Source organism: Lactuca sativa, chromosome 5 (genome assembly GCF_002870075.4).
Source record: "Lactuca sativa cultivar Salinas chromosome 5, Lsat_Salinas_v11, whole genome shotgun sequence".
NCBI lineage: Eukaryota > Viridiplantae > Streptophyta > Magnoliopsida > Asterales > Asteraceae > Lactuca > Lactuca sativa.
Genome location: NC_056627.2, coordinates 159,559,390 through 159,582,074, shown reverse-complemented (window position 1 = coordinate 159,582,074; position 22,685 = coordinate 159,559,390). Strand labels below are relative to the sequence as shown.

General features: G+C 41.2%; 1 protein-coding gene across 1 annotated transcript; it reads left to right on the top strand.

The window, feature by feature from the left end:
* The first annotated feature begins 9,806 nt into the window (after window positions 1-9,806).
* On the top strand, window positions 9,807-12,885 carry LOC122197884 (uncharacterized). Its single transcript, XM_042902035.1, has 10 exons — window positions 9,807-9,921; window positions 10,261-10,353; window positions 10,442-10,572; window positions 10,818-10,874; window positions 11,063-11,110; window positions 11,196-11,201; window positions 11,303-11,335; window positions 11,465-11,538; window positions 12,430-12,541; window positions 12,841-12,885. The coding sequence occupies exons 1-10, from the start codon at window positions 9,807-9,809 to the stop codon at window positions 12,883-12,885; spliced, it is 714 nt and encodes a 237-aa protein (XP_042757969.1).
* Window positions 12,886-22,685: the final 9,800 nt, after the last annotated feature.

Here is a 22,685-nt window from a genome sequence, read left to right as displayed (position 1 = left end):
AGTTTGCTACAGGGTTCACGAGTGCTTTGATAAGATTAGAGTATTGGATTAAACCCATGCTCACTTGGATCACTTCATGGATTTATCACGAGTGAATAGTGAGACGATAATATTGTATATTCTTGAAACCGAGACGTGTGGGTTGTTATTTGTTGGTCGGTTGAACATTGATAATAAGTAAATGCACCAGTAACTTGGTGTTACAAAACTTATTTTTGTGTGTGTGATTCGATTAGAGAATGAAAGCAAGCATATGAGTCAAAGTTTATCCATTCCTTTTACCCAAACTGGGATAAAAGCGATATTTGTGGGCCCCTCGATGATTTAGTGATGACCCTAAGCGCTTGGCCAAGCCGAGACAAAGTTGATGTGTTCAATTGAAGTCTGTTGTCAGTCTTCATAAATTGGAAGTCGGGAAACAGTATAGAGAGAATGATCAAAATTCATGTCTTGTGTCTATACGATATCTTGAGAATGGAGGAATATATGATCCCTTATCTAAAGGAAACACTATCTAATAAGATCGGAGTTGACAGCGGCTTTTGAAAGCTACGATTGCTGATCAAGTTCTTAAGTCATACGGAAAATAGTTATTAGACTTATCCAAGTGGGAGACTGTTGGATTGGTGTCTAAGTCTATAATTATTTTGGTATATACTTGACCCGATTATAAGCATAGTCCTTTTGGGTTGCCTTCACCATAGCAATATGTAGGATGAATTAAGGAGAGAAAGGATTAATTATGATTTATTAATATATTATAAGAATAATATATTAAAGGAGAAATCATAATGCTTAATTAATATTAGTCAAGAATTAATTAAGAATTAATTTTGTGGCTAAAAGAGATTAATTAAACTTACAGGACTTATTGTGTAATTATAAGATAATTACATAGATGGGCTTATGGACTCCATAGAAGGTGGAGTGGACGAATTCTATGGGGGAAACCCATTAAAAGTCGTCCAAGGCTTCTAAAGAAGGAGTCCATGGGCTGCTTAGGGCTTAAGCAATCAAATTAGGGTTTCCTTGTTAGATAACACTAATTGCCTAAGTAGATAAGGAGCCCTTAGGCACCAAAAACGTGAAAAAAACATGGATTAGGGTTTCCAGCCGTTTTTGGTGCCTCCCCTCTCTTCTCTTCTTCATCTTGTTGCTTATGGTGTTTGTGACTCCATTAGAGGTGCAACACTTAAGGCACTAAGCTTTCTAAAGCTAAGGATTGATTGTTATTGCTATATAACAATCAAAGGTCAGATCTAAACCCAATTTTATGTTAATATGATTAATTGTATGCTAGATCTAGGGTTTATAGCTTTGGATATTCAATTGCATGTTCATTAGACAAACTAGATCCAAAAGCTATTAGGGTTTGCATGTACACCATAGGATTGATGTATTTCTCAAAACCCAACAGCAGGGTCAATAATCCACAGCTATCATAGTTAAAGGAAGACACCTGACCCACAATGTGCTTGCTCTTCCAGTTCTTTTCCTTCATAGCCTCTACTTATGCCTAACAGATCTGCTCTAGCAAGGGAGTAATCATTTTCATCCTCAACCATATATCTCGAATCGAAGCCACGACCACCTTGCGGCTGAGAGCATCGGCCACCACATTGGTTTTCCCTGGGTGATAGAGAATCTCACAATCGTAGTCTTTCACCACGTCCAACCAACGACGCTGCCTCATGTTCAGATTCAGCTGGTACATCAGATACCTCGGGCTCTTGTGGTCCGTGTAAATGGTACAACGAACCGCATAGAGGTAGTGTCACCAAATCTCGAGGGAGAAAACCACAACCCCGAGATCCAAATCTTGTGTTCGGTAATTCGCTTCATGAGGCTTCAACTGCTGCAAAGCGTATGCTATCATGCGACCCCGTTGCATCAACACTACACCCATACCCGTGATCGAAGCATCATAGTAAACCACGAAATCATTGACACACTCTGGTAAGGTCAGAATCAGTGCCCCACACAAACACTGTCTGAGAGTCTCGAAAGTTGCCTGCTACTCAGGCCCCCAGCAAAATGTCACCAACTTCTTGGTCAGTTGGGTCAATGGAACAACAATCCTGGAAAAATCCTAGATGAATCTCCGATAATAACCTGCCAGACCAAGAACACTTCAGATCTCAGATGGAGACCTCGGAACCTCCCATTGCATCATGACCTCTACCTTGGCCGGATCGACTAGAATACCCTTCTGGTTGACAAGGTGCCCCAGAACTGCACCTCTTGCAACCAGCACTCACACTTGCAGAACTTTGCGAAAAGTCTCTCCCTCCTCAATGTCCCCATCACCTCCCTCAGGTGCTCCTCATGTTGCTCCTGAGTCTTGGAATAAACCAAGATATCATCGATAAAGACAATCACACACCAGTCCAACATCAGTCTGCACATGCGGTTCATGAGATCCATGAACGCGACATGAGCATTGGCGAGCCTAAACGGCATCACCACAAACTCATAATGACCACAACGAGTCCAAAAGGCTATCTTTTGCACATCGTAGTCCTTGACTCACATCTAGTGATAAACCGATTATAGATCAATCTTGGAGAACTAACATGCACCCTGTAACTAGTCAAATAGGTTGTCAATCCTTAGAAGGGGATAATGGTTCTTCACCATTATCTTATTCAACTCCCGGTGATCTAGACACATCCGATGTGACCTGTCCTTCTTCTTCACAAACAGGATCGGGGCTCTCCATGGCGAACTTCTCAACCTGATAAATCCCTTGTCTAACAGCTCTTGCAGCTATGTAGACAACTCCTACATCTCGGGAGGAGCCAACCTATATGGTGCCTTGGCTATCGGAGCCGCACTAGGAACTAGGTCAATCTTCAACTCTACCTGCTTCTCCGGAGGTACCCCAGGCAAATCCTATGGGAACACATCCGTGTACTCTCGTACAATCGGTACATCATGCACAGTCGCATTACCCTTATCTCGGGTATCCATGACATAGGCGACATAGCCTGCGCAACCATGCTATAAGTAGCGTCTCGCCCTCGCTGTTGAACACAAGGTTGATCCACACTGCGGCCTCTCACCCTGAATCACCAACCCTCCCCCACTTAGGGTCCTAACTCGCACTAGCTGCTACTCACAGTCGATCATTGCCCCATTGGGGCTCAACCAGTCCATACTTACGATAACCTTATTCCCTCATAGGGGAATAGGGACTAAATGCACTGAATATTGCTCATCGAACAACTACAGTGTACATCCCTGGTGAACCCTTACAACTTGAATGGTCCTGTTATCCGTAATCTCTACATCAAGGGGACAGTCCAGCTCCCTAGAGCTCCAACAAATCGACTGCTAAGCACGAGCGAAACAAAAGATCGTGTAGCCCCCGAATCGAATAATACCAGAGAAGATATACCATTCACTAAGAATGATCCTATAACGAAACACATATACATAAGCAACAAATCACTATAAATACAGAGATGAGGAGAAAATACATACCTGTCACAACATCGGGAGCTGCACGTGCCTCCTCTACTGTCAGCTAGAAGGCCCTACACTTCACCACAGGCGCCTCCATCTGGCCCTGACGGCCATCAGTAATACTCAATGTAGCAGGAGTGGGTGCCGCCACCTGTCCTACTACTGCTAGACTCGGGAATTGGGACCTCTTGTATCCCCTCTGATTGCACTGGAAGCAAATCAAATCAGATATTGTGGTGGTGGTGGCAGCAGTACAATCCTTGTTGACATGACCAGTTCAGTCGCACTTAAAGTAGGCCGAAGTACCCGCCCTGCACATCCACTCGTGCATCTTGCCACATCGGCTGTGGCCCTGATGGCTCCTTGATCTTTGATCCGATACCTTGGGATTTTTTCCCGAACTCCCTATCTGTACCCCATCTGGTTTTCCCTTCCTCTCCATCTCTAAATATGCCTCCTTTTCCCGAGCTCTCGCTATCATATCCTCCAGCTTCTTGCAGCTGGATAGGCTCACAAACTGTCGAATGTCGCTCTTCAACATCTCATGGTACTAGGAATTTTTCATCTCCTCGTCCACCACATACTGCAGAACAAGAAGGGCCCTCTCCCTAAACATGGTGGTGATCCCGTCCACCGTCTTAGTAGTCTGTTGGAGGTCTTGGAACTCCTGTACCAGCTGCTGCACCTCAATCATATGTGCAAACTCGGTACTGAACCTGGTTGAGAAATCACTCCAGTTCATCGCATAAATAGAGGCATCATCTCCAATAGCTCGTCCAACATCCTCCCACCAATCCCGCGCGCTATCCTTCAGGAGGCAGGAAGCAAGTCGGACCTTGTCCCCCTTGGAACACTGGTTCGTGCGAAATGCATTGGCAACATCTTCCAACCACCTAGAGTTAGCAATGAGGTCCCTGGCCCCGTGGTAGTCTGGAGCTCCACAAGCTCGGAACTCCCAGAATTTCAACGTGCGCCCTCCCCCATCCTAGTTGCCATCTCTATGCGGAATGCACCCAGCTGCTCATCAAGTATCTCCAAGATGCCCTCTTTGACCGTACCGAAGATTAAAGGAGTCTGGTCAATGATACCGCGTGCGATCTCAGATGAAATAAACTCCCTCATCTGATGATCGAGTTGCTCGACTCCTGAGCCTGAGCCTGATCCCTCACCGGCGCCAGAACTGCCAACTGGTCTAGTGTGTAGCATCACCATACTTAAAATACACCATAAAAATCACGAAAATACTCATCATAACTTGAGGGATCTCACACACTACACGTTCCCTGGGTTCATCTCAGACTTCCTTGATTCGAGTATAGATCCTCTGCTTTCAGTAGTACGGGCCCATACTAACTTCCACATATATCCGTACTTTCCTCAACAACTGCCTCGACTCCACCAAGTCCCTTTTACTACTACTGCTATCCACGCTAATCGCATCCTAGGCTTGCCCTAGGGTAATCTCCAACCCAATCTCCTCCATCAACTGCATATGGAGTCCCTACTACCTTTCCCTAACTACCTTGCAAATACCATCACGTATTACTAAGTGCAGATAATTCTTCGAATGAGAGGTTTCTCCCTACAACGGCTAGACTCAGACCAGAGCTGCGAAATAGGGCTAAAGCTATCCTTATGAAGTTATTTAGTCCTTGTAATAGGTAACTTAACATATTCTCTTACTAGTTAACTTACGATAGCTAGACTCCTAAAAGCACAAACCAAGCAGCATTCGGGCATCGAGTAAACAAAACTAAGCATATCCTAATCAAGCCACATATCACTCACTAATTTGTACTGGCATGCAGTTCAATAAGCTCACAAAGTAGGCATACAAGGTATCCTTCCTAGATCATTAGCCATAATCTAGCATGCAGTTCACATATTCTCAATTCAAATCAGAATATAAACATGTATGAGTAATTTGGCAGAACTTACTTGAGCTCGGTTGATTGCATGCACCACACCCTTTTTCTCTTTTTAAAATTCTTTTTCTAAAAATGGTTTTTGTATGAAAATTTTCATACCAGGTCCTCAGTTTGAGTTTAGACACAATTGAGAATTTGCCCGAATCCCTCAAACCAATGCTCTGATACCAACTTGAAACATCCCAAAAATCATGACCAAAAATTTCATTTTTAATTATTAAATAAAAACCATTATCATCAAAATATCCATTCAAAAATAAGTCATAATATCCAAAACATCACAATTAGAGTATCATGTCAAAGCATCAGAGTAATATCCCAGGCAAAAGAAACATCATGGTGTATGCAATGCAGTCATCCTGAGCTCTTCCCCTTGCTACTAGAGGTACCTGAAACCAAAACTATAAACTGTAAGCACGAAGCTTAGTGACTTCCCCATATTACCACATACCATACACATAATCACATACTGTGGGCCTCGCCCTTCATCGGTCCCCGCCCGACATCGGATTACATACAGCATCGGGCCTCGCCCAGCATCGGACCGTGTCCGATATCGGGCCCAGCCCGAGATTGGGCCCCTCCCGGCATTGAGAAAAGCTAGGTATATATATATATATATATATATATATATATATATATATATATATATATATATATATGTATGTATGTATATATATATATATATATATATATATGTATATGTATATGTATATATATACATATATATATATATATATACATATGTATATATATATATATATATATATATATATATATATATATATATATAACATTCACAAATACACATATAATAATCACATAATACAAGCATACAAAAATTCCTCGGGCCCCGCCCGACATCGGACTGTAATCTAGAGAACAATAAAGAAACATGAAGAGTCACAAAGACATCAAGCATACAAACATTCCTTGGGCATAGCCCAGCATCGGACCTTAGTCCGGAAGCATACAATCGTATATATATATATATATATATATATATATATATATATATATATATATATACGGGCCAACATTGGTGCCTTAGACTCGTTCACACAAGAGGAAACTCACCTCAAATGTCGGAAGTCAAATAATACTACTCATGCTATTAGCTACACCGAATTACTCCACCCATAAGAAACCACTGCAATGAAACCCTTAGATTTACCCTCTTCATCAATAGTTGACAAAAAGTCAACTTAGGTCAAAATTCAATGCCTAGAGTCAAAGGTCAACTTCCCTTATCATTTTCTCATCACGCCATGACCTTCCTTGGCTCACGTCATCAGAGTCAACTCGACTCGTACCGGCACAGTGATTCAACTCAGTTCACTCGTCTCATGGTTCCAAATTGGGGAAATCGTCGTGCTCATGTCGTGAGAGCTTATGCCTCACGTTGTGAGACCTGTTCTGAAAGCATTAATCTCTTATTCATTTACGACGCGCATTAGGACTTTCCAAAGCACCTTACCTAGCCTAAAGGACCATAAAAATTGTATCTTTTCAGTCATGCATGTCCCACGCATGACTTAAACACTAGTTAGGTCCAAAACATGGGTATAACATCAAGATCCAAATTTGGAGTTCATAACTTGCACCAAAATACAGATCTAAGGGTTCTAACATAGCAAATGACTCAATGGTCCATAAAGTTTCCAACTTTATGGACCTCATGCATGATAATCCAAAACCCCATGCAAAGAAGGTAACCATAAGATAGATCTAGCAAGATTAGAAGAGAAAGGTGGGATCTTTGAGATTTATAGAGGCTTATAAGCATAGAAGTGCCACAAGGAGGAGCTTATCTTGCCAAAAGGTGCCACTACAAGAGCTTTTTCTTCTTCTTCCTGAAAATCAAAACACGAATAACACACCAATACCACCAACAATGGCTCAAGGGCTTCAGAGGGCCTAATCTAGGGGTTTTTAGTCACTTGAGAGTGAAAGAGGCTGAGGATGGGCGCCGCTAGCCTCCTCATTCTGTTTTAAACTCAATTTTTAGGGTTTGGGACCATCAGGCCTGACCCAAGTCGTGAGACCTTACGCCTCACGTTGTGAGGTTCTAGAACACGATTCAAAGAGTCAATCGTCCTACTCATGATGTGACTACTTTGGCTCACGTCGGGAGCCTCGTCCAAGTGCAAAAAATAAGATTTAATACCTAGGGGTTCGGATGTTATAAAAAAAGAAGTAGAAAACTAAAATATGAAAAATTTTAAAGGTTAAAAACTTACCTATGTGTTTCTGTGTGGGGTCGCAGATGATTTGAAGTTAACATCTATGGGCTTTATTAAAAAATAGATAAACGTATTAGAGATAGACAAACGATTGTGTTGGTTTGGTTCCTTTAAAAGAGATGAAGGGTGATAGTTGATAGGGTTTTTGGTGTGTTAGTTTTCACATATCTGAGTAATACTCAACAAATATCTGAGTATAGCAAGTGAGTAACAAGGCTATGGTGCTATTGCGATTGGAAGCCTGAGATTTATGGCGGCGGCGACTATGTTTGTCCGTGCGGTGTCGGTGCAGTTTTGTATTGGTGTATTGGCAATGTTGATCATTTAGTGTGATTGTGATCAGTAGATATACAAAGAAATATATAGAGGGTGCCTAGCAGCAGTGGTTTTGTAATTTCCCAAAAATCACCACAAAAAATGTCATTTTTAAGTTATATAAAAACATTGTTTCCAGGAAAACCAAGTCAAGAAAATCGCAAGTATCAAAATACAATCATCCCAAAATCAAAGTATCACAAAATGTGGAATCATGAAAGTCACCGATTAGAGTGTGCAGTCAAGCGTTCATCTTTCTACAATAATCTGAAGTACTTAAAACCGATTTAAATCCACAACTATAAGCACGAAGCTTAGTAAGTTCCCCAAAATAGCACATACAACACAATATAAATAAAAAATATGGGTTATCAGCAATGCTCACGACTATCAACAGTCCCATTGGGCAAACAGCACACCCTATGGGCTAACAACACACCCTGTGGGTTATCAGTAACCATGGGGACTATCAACATTCCCAATGCGCTAAAAGCACACCCTGGAGCTATCAGTAACTCAGTAACACACACTACAAGAAAAATAGCCTTTTACGGCGCGCAAACCACGACATTCATTGATTTATGTTACGCAAAAGAGGGTAAAGTTAAAAAAGTGTCATGTGTTCAAAAAATTTAAGGATTTAGGTCATGCATTATTGCGTGCCATTAAATTAGCGTCATACGAGAAAAAAATAAAAACACGGAGGGCGCTGTATCTTAAATGGGCGTCCTCTATGAGTGTCGCTTTATAATTTTAATGAAAAGCGCGTTTAATAGACAGGGGGGAAAATGAAATCCCTAAAATTTTAAACACCCACCTTCTTTTTTATCCTCCACTTTCCTTCTTTCCTTAATTACGATCCTTTCTCCCCCCCCCCCCCTCCATACATTCGACTGCCGCCTTGCCTAGTTATCGACACTCCTTCCTTCGTTCCTCACTTGCCTTCTTCGCCTCACAATATCTCAAGAAGTACAACTCCGAAAGCGTACAAGTCGGACTTATGTGTTGGAACACCAGTAGACTGAAATTATGGCGACATGTAGCCTTGTGTGCCCTAGAATTTTACGAATCTTGAATGTGGGTGTGAAGCGACTCTATTTAAAACATTTGTAACCGAATCCAAATCTCAAGGTTCGATTTCTCTCACGTTCACAATCTTTCCGGTTAGACTCGTATCAACGACTGTAAAGTTGAATGAAAGCTTTCCGAGACTCGGGGCACGAGGTTGAAGGTAACAAATCCTCTTCTTCTTCTTCTTCTAATTTCATTTCAATTTCTCCGTTTTCATCATCAATTTCGAGAATATGTGGGTATGAAGCGACTCTGTTTAAAACATCTGTAACCAAATCCATGTATGTTTCACCTTTGATTAATCTTCTTGAGAATTTCTTGATTCCAGGCATTAAGAAGACCAAATTGTGTTTTCCATTTGCAGTGTAGTTGTATCCGTTTGGTTGTTCTAAATGCCAGTTGTCTGCAACCAAGATGATTAGTGCACATCAGAGTTTGTATGGCTGTGTATCTGTAAATAGGACTGATGGATCTACATAATTCATATATTCTTTTGAAAATTGTACTTTGTGTTAGTATCATGAATATGAATTTGTGTTGATAATTAGTGCACATCAGAGTTTGTTGTTCCCAAACAAAAGGGCAATTTGGTCTTTTTCCTCATTGATTGATATAATATTAGTTTTACTCCCTTTCTTTTCCAATATTTTGTCTGCTTTCATTTCTAAAACAAAAAGGAAAATTTGCATTCATGAAGTAAGTGGTGGTGGTCAAAGTTTTACTAATTTTTAAATGTCTAAAATACACTTTCAATGATGATGGGCAACTAAGTAATTTCATAAACATGGTTCAGGCACAACTTGCATTTTGTAAGTTCATGGTGAAGCCTTCCATAATATTGGTGCTAGATGAGCCAACTAATTACTTGGATATACCTTCCACAGAAATGCTTGAGATTGGTTTGTTTTTTTTTCTCTATTGACATCTTTATTTATAACTTTTTCCGTGAATCTGATTGCACACAGTTGAAGGTCAGCTGAGAATTAAAGTTTATAGCTTCACTTTTAATTTTTTTTGGGTTTTAACTTTTAGGTCAGCTGAGACTTCTGATAACAAGTTGGTTGCTGCTTCTAATGTTGTTGATCACTGCCAAATGAATGATTCATACACAATTTGGGAAAAAGTAGTTTAGTGATTTGAGATGATTTTCTATTTTATTTTATAATCTCTTGACCTGGTTGCTTTGTGGTTATACAGAGTCAAGAATTATATTATTTAAGTATTTTCTTTTATCTCAGATTTTCTGAATTTTGATAATGAAGTTGACAATGATGTTGAAGAACCTGATGAAGATTTGAGTGACACTGAAGAAAACCGTTTAGTTGATGATAGTGGATGGTCTTCACATACTAAGTAATCATATTTAGTTATTTTTTACATTAATTGTTAAAGAAAATAAATTAAAGCTTTTTTTTGTAGGGCTGTTGCAAAAATATCTCCAAAATATATTTAATAAGGAAGAAGAGAATAGAAGAAAGGCTCTTCGTATGAACAGCCTTTTAAATGGGAAAACTTGCAAGGAGGCATCAAGAATGTTTTTCAAAACTTTGGTAAACTTTACAATTTGATTCTAAATAACTAGCCTTTTTCACATTTTAGTTGAATTTTGAAGGTAGAAGTAGAATTCCAAGGGGAATTTGATTTGGGTTTTGTTTAAAGTTTAGAATTGATACGACTAGTTCAGATATTTTTTTATAGGAAATAGCATATCTGAATGCTTAGAGATTAATTTATGACATTTTTTATATCGAGGTTATTCTTGTCATAGTCATTAACTTTTTTTAAAAATTTTCAGGGGAGAGTCAACATGCCACTTGTACAAGCTCTGCTTTTAACCTCACAATTTACTGCTGTAGGAAACTCATAGTAGATTCAGTAACTGTTATCATCCGAACTCATTATTGTTTTTAAGTAGTTTCATAGCTGATGTTAAAGAATTCCAAACCTTATATAAACTTTGGTATTTTATTATACATTAGGTAACTTTCTTCCTTTCCAATATGCAGGATTTTCAAGAATTACATCCCCTATCTATTACAGGGGAAGAAAATCAAGGATGATTTCCTTAACACTTCAGTTCAAGATTTGGTAACTTACCTGAATCCAATGTTTCTAGCTTACATAGAAGGGACTGACATCTTAGTTTTTCAAAAGTAAATTTTGTGTATTACAGGGGACTGTTTTAGACATAGCCAAGTCACATATATTTCCTCTTCACATATATGAATGCTAAAATCAAATGAATAATCAGTGATTCTTGTTTGCGTTCATATTGAACAGGCTGTAGACATGCAGATGCAAATGGTCTTGATGGTTTAAAGGTTCAGATTATACTATCATCTATCTGCTATCAGCCTTGTTTATTCTTTGTTTGAATGTTGATAGAGAGTGAAGTATCAAGTGTGTTACCCTGTGATTGATTGATTATAATTAAAATTATAGGTGGGTCGTTCCAGAAGGTTTGGGCATCTTGGGTTGGCTGTGAATTTCATAACCTTTGAAGACAGATTTAACCTGTAAGTCTTCCTCCTGAAAATATTAATTTGCATTACCAGATTTACACCTATCTTTCTAACTTTGTGGTTTCATGGCTATTTATTAATGCTATAGGTATCGGATTGAGCATGAGCTTGGAACCGAAATTAAACAAATTCCTCCACTAATTGATCGAGCTATTTGTTGTTGTTGACCCATCATTATCAAACCTGCTGCCTTCATCATATACATACTATCATCTTCATCTTGGTCAGTAACAACTAACAACAAATTTTTTTTTATATTAATGATGTTTAAAAAATATTTAAGAAAATGATGGATTGGAAACAAAAAATTCAGGGGGAAATCCTTTTTCCTCTCCATTGACTCATTCTTTTTGAATTAAAAAGAAAATGATGGTGTTGTTTCTTTTTGATCAATTGATGGACTTAAGGATTTAAATATATTATTGACAACATTTATGTAGTATGAAATAAAGATGAAACATGTCAACAAAAAATAGTCATTTATATGTGGTAGGAAGCTCATTAAATCAAAATATTGAGAAACTAAATCACCGAGTTTGTACACGTGGAGTATTACATTGTGGATGATTTTGGTTATTATCATATATTGAAAATTATTAATGTAAAAGTACAATGTTAAGATTTCAATTTATAACTGTTTGTAAATGAACAGTCAATTATATATATATATATATATATATATATATATATATATATATATATATATATATATATATTCAACATCACTTCCTATAAAAGGGTAAAATGGTCATTTTCTTTTTCATCCTCAGTGTGTTCATTCAGTCCAAAAATAGAAAGCAGCAAAGGATGATAACAGATTACCTTTTGAGAAAGAGTACTTGGACTACAAATTACCTTTTGAGGCCAGTATTTAACATTCTGTAGAGACGAAGTGACAACACTTCCAAAGAGGCAAATAATATTGCAACTGCAGGTAAATCCCGAACATTGGACACAAACAAACTGTAAAGATTACACAGATGCATTAAAAAAAGATGTAAACAAAGATAAAAAGCTTAATATTTGTTGTACCAATGATTAGTTTTCATATTCATTGGGTAGGGGTCCAGGTCAGTTATAGTTGTCAACAGGTCAGTAAAAAAACATGTTAAAACTAGATTGTGTGTGTGTGTGGGGGGGGGGGGGTATATCTTTTCGCTATCATATAGAAACTTTCCAAAACAAATAAATAATCAAAATTAAACAAGTAGTCCAGCAAATAGAAACTTCATTATTGCAACTTTAACTTTATTTTTTGTATCAAAGTTACAAAGTGTAATTTTTATTGTTTTTTAGGCTGATTTCAGTGAAAAGCAAGCTAAACTTGGTGATGGAGACTAAAATGGACTTAGAGAACCTAAGGAAAAACTGGAGAAGTGAGTTGAAGAGTTGACATGGAGATTAGACTTTGAAAAGCATTTGAGGGTATATTTTTTTATATTTCTTGTATCTAATTAGTTTGTAAATTTTTGTTACAACTATTGATTTGTTTTATCTTTCCATGGAACGATTATTTGTATGACATTAAATTTTATGCAATGGATTGTATTTTTTCTATATGATATTTTATTTTCTATTATGAAACATTAAATACAAATTTAATTTGAAAATTAGTAAATCTATAAAAAATATTTTTTTTAAACATTTAAAATTATGATACGCAAAAATGTGTGTCGTCTTCATTTATGACATGGCCTTTCTTGACAGGGGCTTTCTTGATACGCATTGCGTGTCAATAACACGCGCGTCGTAAGGTTACGACACGCGAAAGCGTGTCGTCTTCCTTTATGACAGGGCTTTCCTTGATACACATTGCGTGTCGTAAACGCGCGTCGTAATTGCGCGTCGTAAATGAGCGTCGTAAATGCGCGTCGTCTCTCTTTATGACAGGGCCTTCCTTGACGTGCATTTGCGCGTTGTCTGAGCCCTTTACGACGTGCAATGAGCGTCGTAAAAGGCTGTTTTTCTAGTAGTGATATAACAATAATCAACAAATAAGACCCAACTATTCAGAATGCATAAACTATGGCATAAGTAATACGGTGAGAAGACTCATTGTATTACTCTGATTTTGGATGTGTTGTAAGCATGGAGCTTATTGAGTTCCTGAAAATATCACGTATAATACAACATAAATAAAAACATATGGGTTATCAGCAATCCTGAGGACTATCAACAATCTTAATGGACTAACACCACACCCTACAACCCTAAGGACGATCGACAGTCCCAATGGGCTAACAGCACGCCCTGGAGCTATCAGTAGCTCAGTAACATATAGCAGCAATTAAAAATAATACCTAGCTATTCAAAATGCATATAGTATAGCATAAGTAATATAGTAACAAGACGCACCTCCCATATAGCAGCTAAACACATCTCTTACACACTGAAGACTTGTACAACGAGAGACATAACATCAATAAAGAAGTACCCTCTCAACCTACAACCTAAAACCCTGAAATTGACCAAACGTCAACCTCAGTAGGTCTCCATGTTGTGGCAGCTCATAGGCCACATCGTAGCAGCTACTTGACAAAACAGTCGGGCAACACCTAGTCGCCATGTTGTAATGAGCAGACTACCATGTCAAGGATACCAGGCTTTCACATCCTAATAGATTAAGCTCTCAATCTATTAAGTTACCCGTTCAAACCTTCCAGAAAGATTCCTAAGGTCAAATACAAATTAAATATCGATCCTTTTCAGTCATGCATGTCCAATGCAAATCTAGCACTCAAACTATGTCAAAGTTGCAGAAATAACACTAAGATCTCATCTATGGAGCTCATTACACCAATAATCTTCTAATCTAGAACATATGTCGACCAAGGGTGTAACGACGTAAATTTTCAACCAATTTTTCTCATTTTAAAAACATAATATAACTCATTTCATAATTCTCAAAATCACATATGTCTCAAAGGTCAACAAAGAAAACACAAATCCAAGAATCATAAAAACAATCTCTTGCCAATGTGTACAATCATGCTGGTGCCTTGCCGCGATCCTCGGAACTACCTAAAACACATAACACATAACACGGTAAGCATAAAGCTTAGTGAGTTCCCCTAAATACCACATACAACACAATTGCCACTCGAGGTTATACTCTGTAGGACCCTTCAGTCGATGTGTCTCAGTAGGACCCTCCAGTCCCACAACTCAGTAACTCAATACAATACAAACCAAGCATATCACAGAATAATAATATGATATCTCAATAAATAGCACATACACATAAGACCCTCTGGTCACACATAAATTACCACTCAGGGTAAGTATAGTGAGAAGACTCACCTCGTAAGTTAACAGTGAAAACCTCATACTTGGAAATCCCGTACTCTACCCACCGGTCTAGCCTCTTCCTATCACATAATAATTATCCCTAATTAATATTCATCCTCGAGAAGCTAGACTCGCCCTTCTATCCTCACAGAAGGGTAAAAGACCATTTTACCCCTTAATATGCTCAATAGCTCATAACTTGACCAAACCCTAAAAGTCAACAAAAGTCAAAGGCAGGGAGTACGTTGCGCGTACTCGGTTGCCATGCAAGCATCGGGGATGTGTAATCCTACTCCCCATGCACTAGATTTCATGCCCAGCGTACCTTCCAGTTTCCCCATTCTCACTCTTTTGGTCTTAAACGGTTAAGAGCTTAGCTCATCTTATAGATTTAGACTCTTTAAAAGCTCTTAACCCATAAAGTCAGTGACATTAAGCCTTTGTATGGCTAAAAAGGTCACCAACTCCAAAATATACAATATTTTGCCACAAGGGAGCTCATAACTCATGCATGGAGTGATTTCAACATCGAAGATTGGATTTTTATGAAAATAAACTACTCATATGCTCAAAAGGGGTTTGTCCTAGTCTCTAGATTACAAGATCTCAACAAGTCTCCACTTTTTTGGGACAAAACCCTAAAATACTCAAATAAGATGCTCATAACAAAAGCGAGCTAAAGTATGAAACTTTATACCTCAACAAGAAGCTCCCTACTCAGATTTGCTTGGATCTAGAAGCTTGGACACCAACTCCTTCTTCTTCAAGACTTGATCTTCTCTTCAAAACCACACAAAAACTCTCAAGGCTCAAGCACACACACACAAGCTCTAGAACAAGGGTTAGGGCACTCTTAGGGTTTTCTCTTTAGGGATGGTGGCCTGGAATGAGGCCATCATATCCCTTAAATAGGGGACTCATCCTAAATTAGGGTTCGCATTCTGGGCGTAGTATGCCCAGCGTACCCACGGGTATGCCCAGCGTATTAGGTGGCCTCCGCGTAACAAACACGTTGACGAGTATGCTAAGCGTATACCTCAGGTACGCCCCGCGTACTCGTTTTTCACTCTTGATGCAATAAGGATCAAATTAGACAACAATTCCAAAGATCAGGGTTCTCAAGGTATACCTGGACTCGGGATGTTACAGATCTCCCCCACTAGAATCAGACTTCACCCTCGAAGTCACGCTCCTTGAATAGTTTCGGATGTTGCTCCCGCGTCTCGGAATCCGGCTCCCAAGTCATCTCGGTCCCTTTCCGGTAACCATGGGTACTTCTTTGTTCCTCAATACCTTCACCTTTCGATCCATAATCGCGATCGGTCTGTCAACATAATTCAGGCCTGCATCCACCTGAATGTCCTCTAGTGGTACCACGACTGTCTCATCAGCCACACACTTCCTCAAATGGGACACGTGGAAGGTATCATAGATCTGACTCAACTCTACAGGTAGCTCTAAACGATTCACTACCTTACCCACTCTAGTGGTCACCCTGAAAGGGCCGATGTATCAGGGCCCTAGTTGGCCCTTCTTCCTGAACCGTATCACCCCTTTCCACAGTGATACCCTCAGGAGAACGAAATATCCAACCTGAAACTCAAGATCGGATCGTCTCCTGTCCGCATAACTCTTTTGGTGACTCTAAGCCGTCAGTAACCTCTGTCTCAGCTGTTGAATCTGCTCAGTCATCTTTAGCACTATCTTGGTGCTACCCATCACTCGCTGCCCCACCTTTCCCTAACAGATGGGGGTCCGACACCTCCTCCCATAAAGAAGCTCAAATAGAGGCATACCGATATTGGAATGGTGGCTATTGTTGTAAGAAAACTCAGCCAAGGGTAGGTATGCATCCCAACTTCCACCAAAGTCCATAACACATCCTCGAAGCATTTCCTCGAGCGTCTGAATTGTCCGCTCACTCTGTCCGTCTATCAGAGGGTGGTAGGTTGTACTAAAATGCAATCGCGTTCTCAACTCCTCATGGAACTTCTTCCAGAATCTGGAAGTAAAACTCACATCCCGATCTGACACTATAGATGTCGGCACCCCATCCCAAGCTACCACCTCTCTTACATATGTATCTGCCAGCCTCTTCGCAGAAGAGCTCTCACTGAAGGCAAGAAAGTGAGCGCTCTTCGTAAACCGGTCCACAATCACCCAAATTGCGTCGACACCCCGCACGGTTCATGGCAACTTGGTGATAAAGTCCATAGAAATTTGTTCCCATTTCCACTGGGGAACCTCCAGAGGCTGCAACATGCCATGAGAACACTGGTGCTCGGCCTTAACACGACGACAGGTCAAGCACCTGTCGACTACCCAAGCAACATCTCTCTTCATACAGGGCCACCAATAATCTCACTTCAAGTCCAAGTACATCTTAGTGGCCCCCGGGTGGATTCAGAACCTCGATCTATGCGCCTCCTCCATTGTACGTCGAGCTCCGCCCGTATAGGGCACCCAAATCCTCCCTCGAAAGGTCATAAGCCCCCGGCTGTCCGTCACAAACTCGGGAACCTGCCTAATGACTCGCTCCCTCTTACGGTTCTCCGGTCTCACGGCCTCCACTTGGGCCTCTCGAATGATATCTAAGATAGGATTCATCACTGTCATCCTCAAACACACGTCTCAGATCGGGGTACTCTCTGCTCTACGGCTCAGGGTGTCGGCTACCACATTAGCCTTTCCCGGATGATATAGGATCTCACAGTCGTAATCCTTCACTACATCTAACCACCTTCTCCGTCTCATGTTAAGGTTGGGCTGATCCATAAGATACTTCAAACTTTTATGGACATTGTAAATGGTACACTGAACCCCATACAGATAGTGATACCAGATCTTGAGGGAAAACACCACCGCCCCCAGCTCTAGATCGTGGGTGGGATATATAGTCTCATGAGGCTTCAACTACCTCGATGCGTACGCTATCACGTGCCCTCTCTGCATCAGTACCGCACCCATGCTAGAAATAGATGCATCGCAATAAATTACAAAATCCTCTATTCCCTCCGGAAGGGCTAATACGGAGGCCTCACACAATCTCTAGCGAAAGGTCTCAAATGAGGTCTGCTGCTCGAGACCCCAAGTAAACGTGACACCCTTCTGGGTCAAATTGGTGAGAGGGACGACAATCTTGGAGAAATCTTTGATAAATCTCCGATAGTACCCGACCAACCATAGAAAACTCCTGATCTCAGAGGGGGATCTCGACAGCTCCCATCTCATAACTGCCTCAATCATGGCCGGATCGACCAAAATACCATTCTGATTAATGAGGTGTCCCATGAACTGGACCTCTCGTAACCAGAAATTACACTTGGAGAACTTGGCATAGAGCCTCTCAAATCTCAGCACTCCCAAAATCTCTCTCAGATTCTCCTCATGCTGCTCTCTGGACCTCGAATACACTAAGATATCGTCGATGAGCACAATCACCGAACGATCCAACATGGGCCTACACACCCGGTTCATTAGACCCATGAACGCCGCCGGTGCATTGGTGAGCTCGAAGGGCATCACCACGAACTCATAGTTCTCATAACGTGTCTTGAAGGCCGTCTTTTGGACATCCTCCTTGCGAACTCTCATCTGATGATACATAGACCTCAAATCGATCTTGGAAAACCAAGATGCACCCTGAAATTAATTGAACAAATCATCGATCGTCGGAAGTGGGTAACGGTTCTTGAGCGTCAGATTGTTCAACCCCAGATAATCAATGCACATTCAGTGTGAACCATCCTTTTTCTTAAGAAAAAAGAATGGGAGCTCTCCACGACTAGCTACTCGGCCTAATAAACCCTTTCCCCAGCAACTCCTGGAGCTATGAGGATAACTCCTACATCTCTGGCGGCATAAGGCGATAGGGTGCCTTGGCAATAGGAGCCACACCCGGCATCAAATCATTCTGAAACTCTACCTGCCTCTCGGGAGGCACACCCGGCAACTCCTCGGGAAAAACATATGGAAACTCGCACACTATCGGAACCTCGAAGATGGAACTCGATCTCTCCACAGTAGCCCGTGCATCTATCATATACGCCAGAAACCCCATACATCCCTGCTATAGACTCTACCTCGCCCTGGAAGCAGAGCAAAACGCTGATCAAGATCTAGTACCCTCGCCGTATACCGTAAGTACTCCCCCACTAGGGTCTCGTATAGTCACCAGCTGATGCTCACAGTCGATCACAGCTCCAAATCGACTCAACCAATCCATGCCCACGATGACAAAGACATCTCTCATCGCGATCGACACTAGGTCTATTGGAAACTCAACTCCGAAAATCTCAAGCACACATCCTCAGATCACATCAGTCGCAAACACCCATGCTCATCGGCTATGAAAACTCTCAAAGGTCGACTAAACGCCTCTCGACGGATACTGAGGTGACGACTAAAAGCTAATGATACAAAAGACCGACTCGCACCCGAGTCAAATAACACCAAGGCAGGCACATAACTCACAAGAAAAGTACCTATACAGAATCACAATATACGTACCAAGTATCTCAAAAGACTCGAATAAGAATACGTATCGGAACAACATCAGGTGTTGCGGGACCTCCTCCGCAGTCAGCTGAAAGCTCTCCCACGAACCCTCGGTGTCTCGGCCTTTACTGGCCGGCTCTCAGTAGCATGCACAGAAGTAGGTGCAGATCCCTGGGCTGATCCCTGCACGAGCTGGGGGCACTCGTCCTTTCGGTGGCCGGTCTGGTTGCAATGAAAGCAAACCGAAAATCCCTTGGGGAAATCTTTTGCCTTGTGCCCCTCCATGCCACGTTTACAACAAATCCCCGAACGGCAAGAACCTTCTTAACTCTTGCCGCACTTGCTACAATTGCGGCCCTTCTGGCCCCTAACTCTGGTATCAACGGGCTTGGCCCGCTTTGTCATTGGCTGCGACTGCACTGGTCTCCGATCCCTACCCCGAGACTCCTCCTCGTCCTCCGTGGTCTGCAACTCAAGCTCAATTTCCCTCCTTCTGGCATTGGCCTGAAGCTTGGCCAATGTACGGTACGACGATTTCGCCACAAACTCTCGTATATCCCTCCTCAATATGCTCAAATATCGGCTCACACATGCCTGCTTAATGGACACGTGTTCAGGGCAAAACATCGCCCTTTCATGGAGAGCAACCTCAAAATATCAGTCACTGACTCTGTGTTCTGCCTGAGAGACAGAAACTCCTACGCCAAACGTTCCCTCTCCACCGGGGGAACATACTCATCTCGGAACAACTGAAAAAACCTTTCCCATGTCACTGTCGCATGACCTGCAGTGGTAAAACCAGCTGTCACAAACTTCCACCAATCCTTCGCTCCCAAGCGAAGCTGGTTTAGCGCAAACCGAACTCTCAAGTGGTCGGGACATGAACACGTGTAAAAACACCCCTAGATTTCAGAGATCCACCTCATCGCAGCGATTGGTTCCTGCGTCCCGTAGAACTATGGCAGCTTCATGTTGCTAAACTCCCGGAACAACAACGAATCACCCCCTTGAGGCCTAGCAGCGGTGACAGTCGCAGTGGCCGCGGCAGCAGCAGCCTCAGTGATAACAGCGTATTGCTCATCAAACGTCTGTGTCAAGGTGGTCTAGATATACCCAAACATCTCTGGAATCTCTACTCGGATAGCTGCAGCCACCACCTCGTGGATCATCCTCTATATCTCCTCATCGCTACTCCCACTGCCTCCAGGGTTGTGGCGTGTTCCTACCATGATGTCTCTGAAACACAATGCAAAATTATCAGAGACCCGTTCGAGCATGCTCACACTCGATCACTCGCCCCTACTTGCTTCTTAGCATCCTAAGGATTCGTACTTAGACTGCTCAATGATCTGGTGCTTCCAGTAGTACGGGTCCAATACTACCTTCTTCACCGCATCAGTGTTCACCCCAAGTCCTCCTCCTCGGATCCCAACTACATGTACTCTATGCCTCACAAGCTACTCTCATAGAAGACCATCTCATAGGCTCACTCCTAAAAACTCATACTCAATGTAAATCACTGAAAGCAAAAAATCCCTAGGCTAAGGCATCACAAATCAGGCCACCCTAGTCCTAATATATGAATTACCTAGCCTATTCTCTATCATGCATTATATTTCATGAAATATTTTGTAACAAAAAATAAGGGTATTTTAGGAATTCACCACTCAGCTCAGGCTGATTGTACACACTGCTCCGACTCGTTTTCTCTTAGAATCTATCTCATTTTAGAAAAAAATTATCTCTTTTTGAAACTCTTTCTCAAATCCTCAGTTTGAGTCCAAACACACCTGAAGGTGCATCCGAATCCCTCAAACCAAGGCTCTTATACCAACTTGTAACAACGTAAATTTCAAACAATTTTTCTCATTTTAAAAACATAATATAACTCATTTCATTATTCTCAAAATCACATATGTCTTAAAGGTCAATAATGAAAACACAAATCCCATAATCATATAAAAAATCTCTTGCCAGTGTGCACAATCGTGTCGGTGCCTAGCCGTGATCCTCGGAACTACCTGAAACATATAACACATAACACGGTAAGCATAAAGCTTAGTGAGTTCCCCAAAATACCACATACAACACAATTGCCACTTGAGGCTATACTCTGTAGGACCATCTGGTCGATGTGTCTCAGTGAGACCCTCTGGTCCCATAACTCAGTAACTCAATACAATACAAACCAAGCATATAACAGAATAATAACAGGATATCTCAATACACAACATATACACATAAGACCCTCTGGTCACACATAAATTACCAGTCAAGGTAAGTATAGTGAGAATACTCACCTCGTAATCTAACAGTGAAAACCTCATACTCGAAAATCCCGCACTCTACCCACCGGTCTAGCCTCCACCTATAACATAATAATTATCCCTAATTAATATTGGTCCTCGAGAAGCTAGACTTGCCCTTCTATGCTCACAAAAGGGTAAAATACCATTTTACCCCTCAATATGCTCGATAGCTCACAACTTGACTAAACCCTAAAAGTCAACAAAAGTCAAAGGAAAGCAGTACGCTGCGTGTACTTAGCTTCCATGCAGGCATCGGGGTTGCGCACCCCTACGCCGCGCGTACTGATTTTTACGCCCAGCGTACCTTCCAGTTTCCTCATTCTCACTCTTTTGGTCTTAAATGGTTAAGACCTTGGCACATCTCATAAATCCAGACTCTTTAATAGCTCTTAACCCATAAAGTTAGTGACTTTAAGCCTTTGCATGGCTAAAAAGGTCACTAACTCCAAAATATACAATCTTTTGCCACAAGGGAGCTCATAACTCATGCATGGAGTGATTTCAACATCCGAGATTGGATTTTTATGACAATACACTACTCATATGCTCAAAAGGGGTTGGTCCTATTCTCTGGAGTGCAAGATCTCAACATGTCTCCACCTTTTTGGGAAAAAAATCCTAAAATACTCAAATAAGATGCTCATAACAAAAGAGAGGCAAAGTATGAAACTTTATACCTCAACAAGGAGCTCCCTACTCATATTTTCTCGGATCTAGAAGCTTGGACTCCAACTTCTTCTTCTTCAAGACTTCCTCTTCTCTTCAAAACCACACAAAAACTCTCAAGGCTCAAGCACACACACACAAGCTCTAGAACTAGGGTTAGGGCACTCTTAGGGTTTTCTCTTTGGGATGGTGGCCAGGAATGAGGCCATCATATCCCTTAAATACGGGACTCACCCTAAATTATGGTTTGCATTCTGGGCGTAGTATGCCCAGCATACCTACGAGTACACCCAACGTACTAGGTGGCCTTCGTTTTACAAGCATGCTGACGAGTACGCGAAGCGTACACCTCAGGTACGCCCCACGTACTCGTTTTTCACT

Excerpts from the sequence above, each read along its gene's own strand:
- LOC122197884 (XM_042902035.1), top strand. The coding sequence starts at position 9,807 with ATGGTTCAGGCACAACTTGCATTTTGTAAGTTCATGGTGAAGCCTTCC. Across the intron at positions 10,354-10,441 it reads AAACCGTTTAGTTGATGATA|GGCTGTTGCAAAAATATCTC; the intron begins GTGGATGGTCTT and ends TTTTTTTTGTAG. Across the intron at positions 11,336-11,464 it reads AGATGCAAATGGTCTTGATG|GTGGGTCGTTCCAGAAGGTT; the intron begins GTTTAAAGGTTC and ends TTAAAATTATAG.